Below are 10,826 nucleotides of genomic sequence, written 5' to 3' on the forward strand. Positions count from 1 at the left end.
GCTCCATCTTCTTCCTCTCCCCTCCCCGTCCTCCCCTTCTTTTGTTTTCTTTCTCTTTCTTGCTCCCTGTCCTCTTTATCTCCGAGCCTCTTCTGTTGTCGCCGCTTTCTCCTTTTGTCTCCTCTCCCCTCCTCTCCTTTCTTCTTGTCTCCTTTCCTTTCCTCCCTTCCTTTTACCTCCCGTCCATTTCTATCCTTTCCCTCTCCTCTCTTCTTTTCTGCTCTCCTCTCCTCTCCGGCTCCTGTCTGTCATCTCCCCTGCACAGAAGAAACGAGGAGGAGGAAGGAGGGATGTTGGCAGAGAGAAGAGACGTCGGTGGAGGACTGGAAAACGTGTGAACTCTCTGAAGTGTCAGCATGGAAATAATTCATATTCCGCTCAGCAGATCTCCTCCTCGCAGCCAGGCTCTCTTCCTCTTCCTCACTTTTCTTCTCCTCCGTCCTCCTCCCTTCCACTCCTAGTCTCCCCACCTCCTTCCACCCTCTTTCCAGTTGTCTGTCTTTCATTTCTTTCTGTCCGTCTGTCTCTAAAGTCATTTTCATCAGTGAATGGATTTGACTAGGGTTTGAATGAAATTGAATTTTAGAGGCTTCTATTGATATCTTTGGATTGAAGCTGCTAATAGCCAGTATTTTGTGCCTGTATTCAGTATCTTTAAATTTTAATTTTCATACCAAAACATCCCGAAAATATGAAAAGGATTCAGTGTTTCCCCCACATTTTTTTTCAGAATTTATTCTTGTCAGGGTGGAAAAGCCTCCGAAACTCCATCGAAACCCACGATAATAATAATACTAATAATAATAAGAAACAAAATACTTGTGTGGAATTCAACTAAAATGTATCATTAAAATTCATTAGAATCTATCTCTCTTTCTTTCCCCTCTTTCCCTAATGAAACTGTCTTAATAATTGATCATTTGTGTATGTGCAAGCTTGTGGATATGGGTATGTACGTGTGTGTGTGTGTGTGTGTGTGTGTGTGTGTGTGTGTGTGTGCATGTGGGTGTGTGTACTCACCGAGGAGTAGAGGTGACCCTCTCCGTTCATGGCGATGTAGAGGCCAGTCTTGACCGACTGGATGGCCACAACTCTCAGACCCACAGGAATTAAGTTAAACAGAGCTGGAGATGAAGACAGACAAACTGTTAGACTGTGTGTGTGTGTGTGTGTGTGTATGTGTGTGTACCTGAAAAGTGAGTGTGGACACAACATACCAGAATGTGTGTGCATGCACGTTTCACATTTTGGATAAAAGCTTCGGTCAATATTTGCATTGCATTTTTATTCCTCCAGCCGCCTCGACCCCTGAGGTTCTTCTACACTGTGACCTTCTGTCTCACTGCTCTACTCTGCTCTGTCACACATTAACCTCCTAAGGAGGTTCAGTGTCTGTAACAGTTGTGTTAGCATGACTCACTATTACACCACACATAAATAATGGAATTATTATCTTGCATAGGTATTTTCCAAAGGCACAGACATTCTATAAGCTATACCAAGTCAGGGTTTGTTGTGTAGGGATACGTGTAGCATGTCAGTGTTGGTAGAGGAACAGACAGCCAATCACGTCCAAAAACGTCCCATCTCTAAACTCACTTTCCAGCCAATTTGCTTATTTTGGAACGAAACCCATTGGAATTTCAGGACACTCCCAATCCCCTCCACCTACTTGCATTTTCAACTGCTTAACGACGGAGGATGGTGCTACAACTGACTGACCAGCTTTGCAAAATATTTAGTTCTCAAGCCATAAAAAGCAAATGACAAAGCAGTATTATTATTACAGTATTTCCCTAGGTGATGCGCTACCTCTTCACTAGACCGTTCTGTTTTATCTCTGCTAGCTGGCTTTATTCTTTATGTCAATTACATTCCATCATAAGCTGTGACCTGTTGCTGTTGCAATTCCTTGGTGTCCCATAGAGGTTAATAAAATTCATAATTACTTAATAACTCTTTAACTTGATGAAACTTGCAGACACCCTGTATATCTCTTATCATTACAAAGTTATCAATTCTTGAGCTTGTTGACAGCAGAGACAGTCAGTTATGCATAATACGGCCTAGCTAATGGTATAACAGGCAAACAGTGACAATCTAAATTCAAAGTGAGCCCTGCCTCTGTGTATATATGTTACAGTAAATGTGGGAAAACAGTAAATGTATGTTTACTAGTAAATATGCACAGTCACAGTAGCATGAGGTTCTCTTACAGTCCTGTCACTATGTTTTTGTGTGGGTACAACGTCCCAAGTGGTCAAATTACATCTTCTGATTGGCTTCTGTGCCAATCAGAGATTGGCTACTGATATATGTGAGGCACAGGAGATTCATTCATGTTAACACTACAACATCAGAAAATTGGCAAAGACAGACCCTGGATTTTACTGCATGTTGACTCACATCACGTAGTGAGGACGGAGCACGTCCGAGGCCAATTTTTTCGCCAAACTGGTATGCATTGGCGTGTGTGCCTGTTTACTTTTGGTAGGCAGACATTGCTGTGTTGATAGCCTATGTATTCAACGTTTGGCCAAGAAACTGATGCCTGATTGATTTTAGTCCAATAGTAGATGTACTAGCCTACACAATTCATTTCCATCCATGTTACCGGTAAATGTATTTGCCATTTTCCCACAGTTACGGTAACAGATATACGGCATTAACAGGACTACAGGTGGTTGTGTGGGATGTGTTTCAGTGTGTGTGTACATACTGTAAGCCTATATGTTACTGTGTGCGGTGTGTATACTAACAGGAGTTGGTGCTGTCGTCTTTGGTCCCGTCCAGACTTCCATCCTGGCCCATCTGGAGATAGAAGCCCTGCCTGCAGAACAACCTGGTCACTATGCCCTTCAGCTGTGGTTCTGGTAGAGAGACACAGACAGAAAGAGAGAGAGAGAGAGGATGAATTGAATAGAATTGAATGACACCTTTAAATCAGGGCGTGTACTGTATCTACTGACTAGCAGACTCATCCAAGATTCAATACCTTTTGGCATTAAAAAAATAAGACACTGTGGCCACATGTGACCTGCCACATCCTGAGGGATTTCCTGTGGAGAGACTAGCCAAGCACATCAAATCCATTTACATTTGAGACTCTTAGACTAATCCTTCCCTCCTTGTCATTGTTCCAATCGAATAATTATGTTGAATTATTGTTGAATTCATATTGATCAAGTGCAACCTTATAATGGCTATGAATCTACTACATTCTGTTTACTATGTATGTATTGATCAATATAGTGGTTTGCAGATATATGAGGCCGATATTGGCCTTTTATTAAAAATCAGATATTTCGCCATTCAGTGTGGTCCATCTCTGATATGATGGAGGTTCCTCCCTGATCACAGCTAATTAATATGTTTTGATTGATAATATATCACAAGGCAAGTTTCTCTGCATATTTTATTTGTTAATTTAAGGCCCAATGGTTTTCAGCTACCATTGAATAGATGCGGTGGGTCCACCTGCATTAAAGAGCTGCTAACCCACCTAAAAGAACTTCATTAGTCTGGGTTTCAGTGGAGAGTTTTAGTGTCCCATGATGGTCTAAATGCTGTTTCAGAGGCTTTTCACCTTGACAATAACATTCTTGGGGAATTACTGAATATTTGTTGTTTTTTGAAGTTGTTAAATGTTCAAATTTAAAGATATGAACCCTAAATGTTAGAGTCATTGTTGCTGTTGTTACAGATCTGGCAATAGAAGAAAGGCATTATCACACCAATGTTTTTTTAACCGAGTTGCCATTTTCTACCTCATGTCGTTTGAATTAAACATCAGTTACATTCGCTTCTGTCACTGTTTGGTTGTCGCATCTCGTCATCAGACGAGAAATGATTGAAATGAAACAAAATGATGAGTGATGCCACGACAGCCCTTTGAATTGAGGGAGAGAGAATGAACGAGAGAGAGAGAGAGAGAGGGGATGGGGAAGAGTTGAGGTCCAATGACTGAGAGGTATGGAGTGAAGGAAGACAGAAAAAGGAAGAGCCTGAGAGATTGAGAGAGGGATAGAAAGAGAGAGAGAGGGAGGACAAATGGATGAGTGACTAGACCTGGGCTAGGTGATATAATGCCTCTGGTAATAGTGGAGCTTCTTAGGCAGGTACCGACAGAGACATTTTTCCATGTTATCGCACGCCACGATCATCATCATTATTATTATCATCCCTTCAGCTGTAGACAGCGAGCATTTTCCACACACACAAACACACACACGGGCATACACTCGCATCAGTTGGCTGGTGAAATTGATTAATATTCTCCAGCTGCTCCGTTCTTCACTACACACACATGCGACCACACCCATCCTCCTTCTCTTACACACACACACACCGCTGACTTCACCCTCCTCTGCGTTGCTATAGTAAGATGGGAATCCCCTTTGAATGTGTGTGTGTGTGTGTGAGAGGAAGTAAGGCTGCGAAGGTCTACCCTAATGCACAGAGACAGAAAAAGAGTCGAGACTGACCCAGTTTATGAGGTGTGAGGGAGAGAGAGGGAGAGGCAAGGGTATTTTCCATCTTTGTGAAGCATCCATCTTGTACAGCAGGGGAGAACAATGAAAGCGGAGGGGGAAGCCATGACAGCCTCACCACCGGCACTCGAACTCACCACATCACCAGTACAGTACAGACATATGACCCTTGATCAGATCAGAAATCTAGCTGTTGAATGTACTGGTAAGGGTCACCCACTACATTGTCCAGTAACTTGAAGTGAACTGAGAAGGTAACATTTGAATTTTACGTAGTCTTTGGTCTCTCCTGTTCTCAAAGTTTGTCCCTGCTGGCCACCGTACACACACTTACTTCAAAATTGTTCTAAGTCGAGTTCTGCTGTATTTCATGATACCCGAACTTGATCCGTTGCAGTTAGAGAGCAAGGGTTAACTTAATACTGTAAACCTGCTTATACACAAAATAGCATTGCCATTTCTATGAAAAATGTATTATTTGGCCAATAAAAATTATTCTGTATATTTTTTTAGTTTACTAGCTCTTGGCAAGTGAGCCAAAAAGATGAGAAAGGCCAGAAAGGGCAAAAAAGTCTAGTTTCTCTGGGTGGAAGTATTCCCGCTACTTTGATTTTATCCAGTAAAAGGCCGATAGGAACTGCTGTTTTTTGGTTTCCTGATCATTCACAGGGGGGAACTGGCTGTTATATGTGACTTTACACAGTTAGGCACAGCCACAAGACGCAGCATAGTATTCAGGAGCCATATGACTTCTTCACCAGCACAGTGTGCATTTATGTATATGTTTCAAAGACTTCTTTCATATCAAAGCGTTGGTGAGTCAAACGCTCCTTTCCAGCCTCTCTTCATGTTATGTGAGTGTTGTGTAGTGTAGTTTAGTGTAATGTAGTGTAGGCTAGGTGAGGTTAGGCCAAGGAACATAATTACGCTTGAGGGAAGGGAGAAGACACACACACCCACACACACCCACACACACACTGAACACGTCAACCTGTTGGCAAAACAATATTAGCCCAAAGATAACTTTAGTTTTATTTTCAGTATTTTATTTTATACTAATATATAACACTAATATTGATTGTTATATTATTATTATGGTCTCATATGGAGTTGTTATTGCTACTGTTTGCATAACTGTCTGCTGTGATGGATGAAAAATCAATTTACCCCATGGGGATTGTACAGCTACACTAACTCAGAAGTAACTCATCATCTATTCATCCATCTATTCATCTATTCATCCACCCATCCATCCATCCATTCCTCCCAACATCCAATTATCCGTTCGCTCATATTCCAACGCCCGTCACTGCCAAGGTGATATTCCCACACAAGGTGATATTCCCATTCTTCCCGATATCCCGTCTGTTACTAGGGAAATTCCCCCATTCTGGCGTTGCCATGGCGACAGTCTCGTGATTCCGGACCGTTCCGGTGGAGGGGTATTCCCCCGTCCGCACACACGCAAACACACGCGCACACAGCCCCTATATTTTCTCAATAGATGTGATCTGATTCGATCGGTCAGCCCATCAAGCTGTCACACTGATTTGTCGTGTCACATTGTCTGTTAATTCCCCCCTAGTGTGGGTCTAAATTCAGCGATTACCACAGTATAACATATCAACATGGGTGTGTTCCTCATACCAATGATGCATGGAAGATCTGTCTCTCTCTCACACACACACACACACACACCATCTCACCACACAGACTCGACCCCCACCCAAGTGTAGAATCCACCAGAAGCAACTGAATGCAACCAAACCATTTCATCTTCAGTTACATCAGAGTGATTAGAGGAATACTGAAGGTGCGGGAGAGGGTAGCTTCCTTGTTAACATACAACAGTTAGATGGATTCACTATAAATCACATCTGGTCCAGTCAGTGTGGTTCTCCTCCGATATAATGGATATGACGCAGTTTGATTACACATTTATTGTAGAATTGATCAATACTACACTGTTGTCTATGGGAAGACCTTGACCTGACATTTTGATTTCTGAAGGAGTATGCATGAAGATCTTCACTTTCGCTTCGCTTTTCGAGTTTTAGTGTCTAGATGCTGTTTCTGAGGCTTTTCCACCCTGATGAGAATAAAAGTCTGGGGGAAACAATAAATACTTGTAATCAATTTTTTTAGGCATGAAAGATACTGAATATCAGCACAAAATATCGTCTATCAGTAGTTTCTATCCAAAATATATCAGCATTGGTATCCTAGTTACTACCAAGCTTCTACTGTATTCTCCATCCATCCATCAACCCATTTTGTAGCTACTTATCCAGGTCAGGGTTGCAACTGGGAGAGTATAGCAGCCCAGATGTCCTTTTCCCCAGCAACTTCCTCAAGCTCCTCCTGGGGGATCCCCAGGCGCTCCCAGGCATGCTGGGAGATGCAGTCCCTCCAGCGTGTCCTGGGTCTTCCCCTGGGGTCTCCTCCCAGTCGATCGTGCCCAGTAAACCTCCAAAGGGAGGCGCCCACGGGGGGGAGGGCATCCGTGCCAGGTGCCCGAACCATATCAACTGGCTCCTCTCTGGAGGAGCAGTGGCTCGATTCAAATCCTCCTGGATTGCTGAGCTACTCACCCTGTCACCCTGCGGAGAAGCCTCATTTTGGTCGCTTGTATCAGCAATGCCATTCTTTCGGTCATTACCCAAAGCTCATAACCATAGTTGAGGGTCAGAACAAAGATCGACTGGTAAATCGAGAGCTTTGCTTTGTGGCTCAGCGCTCTATTAACCCCCATAAGCCGACAACGTCCACCTTTTCATGCCCAAAAATCCTATCCTAAGTATTCAGTGTTTCCCCCAGAATTGTATTCTTGTCAGGGTGGAAAAGCCTCTGAAACTAAAACTCTAAAACTCTGAAAGCCAGGCTAATAAAATAGTTCTAGGTAGGTTAGCAGCTCCTTAAGGCAGAGTGAGGCAGGTTTCACTGCAGGTTTTACAGACTGTTGAGTCAAATCTTCCCACACCACACTGGAATGATTTCTCTAACCCTAATCACACTGACTGGATGATATCCAATATTTAATAAAAGGCCAATATTGACCCAATATATCAGTCTAGTTGTGATAAATGTACACATTACATTTAATTGCATCTTTGATTAAGCAGCAATGAAGACTGCAGTTCAGTCTGAGTTGGGTCTGTCTGTCTCTCCTTCAGAAAACCTCTGGAAGACAGTAGGGGATGTTGGCAAGTCTCTCTCTCTCTCTCTCTCTCTCTCTCTCTCTCTCTCACACACACACACACACACACACACAGCACAGAGCTTGTGGATGTTGCCAAGCTTTCACCAGCAGCTCTCACAGCTGGGAACAAGAGGATGGAGGGAGGGATGAAGGAGAGAGGAGGAAGGAAAGCAGGGAAAAAGAAGAAGGAAAAAAGCGAGGGAATTGGATGGAGAAAAGGGAGGCATAGAAGGGAGGGGAGAGGATAAGGAGGGAGATGAGGGAGAGGGAAGGGAGGACGAAGAGGGAGAATGAAGAGGAAGATGAGAAGGGAGAGGAGGACAAAAAAGGGAGGGAGGGCAGAAAGAGGATAAGAGGAGAACGACAAAGAGAAAGAAAGGTAGGAGAAGCCAAAGAGGAGAGGAAAGAGGAATGGGAGGGGGAGGAGAGGAGACAAAGACGGAGAAGGAGAGGAGAAGAAAGGAGAGGAAGGTGAGGGGAGGAGAGACAAAGCAACGAAAGGAAGGTAGGTGGCGAGTGGAGAAGAGAGGACAGGAAAGGAAAGGAGGTGAGGGGGCGGAGAGGCAAGGAGGAACGGAGGTGAGGGGAGGAGGAGAGACGAGGAGAAAGGAAAGAAGAGGGGAGAGGAGAGGAGGAGAAGGTCGCTTCCAATTCCTGTTGATTCCAGCAGGTAAACCCCGAGATCTGATCCCAGAGCAGGGAGAGAAGGAATGAAGGGAGGGAGAAACGGTCTGTGAGATTCCACAAATCCCTGTCGTTCACCACATCCAAACGCTGAAAAACCCCCCCAAGTCCTATCAACACGACTGCTCACGTTCACCTCTCCTCCTCTCCTCTCCTCTCTCATCCCTCCATAACACCGCGAGCCCGCTGGTTTCTCGCACAATCAATTGATTAAAACAGCACTTATCGCCTCTCTGCTGTTGAACGCTTGCCGTGGCACGCAATCAACAACAGCAGCATTCTCATTAATCTGCATTCACTTCCACATCAAATCACCTCTCTCAGTCCGCTGAAGCTCTGACACACAATGGAACAATGGTGTTAATTTTCAAGTGGGACTTCAAATCCGCACAAAGTCCCAAAGCGGATCCTGACTTGAAAATCTGAATTTCACGGAGCAAAAGTGTATTTTACAAAGCCAGAGAAGAGATTAAGATGAGATGAGATGTTAGTGATACTCCTGTCATTCTGCTTTGGCCATGTTAGGACAAGTCTGATGATGGCGATAGGGGCCACTTTGAATTAACAGGGAGAGAATGAGAGAGCGAGGTAGAGATACACACAGATAGAGAGAGAGAGAGGGAGAAGACTAGACAGACTAATCTGTGGCTTCAATAATGGATGTACCTGGAAACTACTGAACCATAGAGAACTACAAGACATGACAGTGTGTGTGTGTGTGTGTGTGTGTGTGTGTGTGTGTGTGAGAGAGAGAGAGAGAGAGAGAGAGAGAGAGAAAGAGAGAGAGAAGGGAGTCTGTCAGCATGTGTTTATGCATGAATGGAGTGTGTGCGTGTACATGCGTGCGCGCGTGCCTATGTATGAGTGTGGGTGAATGTGTGTGTGTGAATGTGGGCATGTGTGAGAGTGAGCGCGTGTGCTTATATAGGCTAGCCTATGTGTGCGTCAGCGCATGTGTGTGAGTGTGTCTCTCTGTGTGTGTGTGTGTGTGCATGTGTCTCTGTCTGTGCGCGTGCATGCGCGGGTTTGTCCGCGCGCGCGTCCCCCCCCCCCACCCCCACCCCCCTTTCCCTCCCCATTCTCACACCTTGCCTCCGTAGCCTCCTCTTCTTCAGGCCAAATATCCGGACTTTGGAGAAGATGTCGACCAGGTTGCCGTTGCAGAGCCCCTGCTTCTTACCGGGGCTCTTCCGCCGCCGGTGAGTCGTCGGTCGGTGGGCGTGTTGCTCTCTCGCCTGTCTCTTCTGCCGGATCAAACCGCTGGCGATGGCCGCTGCCATGTCTCCGCCGAAACAACCGAAACAAAAACACCCCCGTCTCCGTCTCTCCCTTCAGTTCAGTCCACCGGAGGGAACGGAGCGCAGACAAAACCAGACACAAACCACCAGTCTCCGGTTTACCGGCTATAACGGCCCCATGCTTCAGCCACAACGCGTAAACTCCAAAATAAATAGACCACTTAACATTAGAGCATATTTTCTGTTGTCGTTTTACTCCGAGCCATTGACTTGAACGGTACAGCGGTTTACCTGTCCGTCACGTTTCACCGGTCTGTCTGTCAGTCAAATAACAGCAGCTGTCACTGAACGGCTCCTCCAACCCATTTTAACGGGCGCCGTTTGTCAGTTTGCTTCGCCATGGTCGGTCAACAGGCGCGGAAAAAAACAACAGGAATCTCTAAGAACACTGGAAAGGCTTCAGAAAGCAAAACGACTTCTTTTCTCTCTTCTGAAAATGTCCGTTTGTAGTCCGTTGACAAAAGCGCGACGGAGGCGCGTGCAGCCGCGAGCTGCTCCAGCTGCGTCAGAGTAGCGAGAGTTAACCAGAGCATCGCCGGAAGTACGGCGGTTTGGCCTTCAAAATTAAAGCGTAAAATCTGTCACCTTGAGAGTTAAGATTAGAAGTATTGGGACAGCTTTTACTAATGCGAGCAATAGACTGTGCAACAATTTCCCTGAAAGTGTTAGGTCAACAAAATCCATTGCCATTTTTAATAAAATTGATTAAAGACCCACTTTTAAGACCAACTTGTTTGTTTATATAACCCCCAATTGCTCAATTCTTATTTATATCCTATTCTTCTTTCATGTATTCTACTCTTCAAAGTTTAAAAATAGAGTATAAAGACCAATATATATATAAACATACACAATCAACAATTTCAACACTAGAACCTGTCAGTTGCATATGATTATACAGTATAACACCCATTTGCTATATCCTTGTTTATATTATATTTTTCTGTTCTTCTTTTATTCTCTTATTGTACTTATTATACTTGTTTTCCTTGGTACTGTTCTGCCAGTTGCTGCTGTGGCACCTGAATTTCCCCAAGGGGATTAATAAAGTGCTATCTCATCTTATCTTATCTTATCTTAATATTCTATTTTCCTCTGGGCCATACAACACCAAATGGTAATAGGATAAAGCAATTTCCCCAGATGGATCAAAAG

The 10,826-nt window shown here is 44.3% G+C and overlaps 1 protein-coding gene across 1 annotated transcript; it reads right to left on the bottom strand.

The window, feature by feature from the left end:
- Positions 1–1,020: 1,020 nt before the first annotated feature.
- On the bottom strand, positions 1,021–9,653 carry LOC139665292 (fibroblast growth factor 14-like; the record flags this gene model as incomplete). Its single annotated transcript, XM_071544302.1, has 3 exons — positions 9,461–9,653; positions 2,760–2,870; positions 1,021–1,124 (listed from the first exon to the last, which is right to left on the bottom strand). Coding segments are annotated over exons 1-3 (408 nt in total), but the record flags the coding sequence as incomplete, so codon positions are not given.
- Between the last annotated feature and the right edge of the window lie 1,173 nt (positions 9,654–10,826).

The sequence above is a fragment of the Centroberyx affinis genome, unplaced genomic scaffold, assembly GCF_046629955.1.
Source record: "Centroberyx affinis isolate AG114_WGS23_722 - 3 ecotype Tasmania unplaced genomic scaffold, CSIRO-AGI_Caff_v1 ptg004517l_1, whole genome shotgun sequence".
Taxonomy (NCBI): Eukaryota; Metazoa; Chordata; class Actinopteri; order Beryciformes; family Berycidae; genus Centroberyx; species Centroberyx affinis.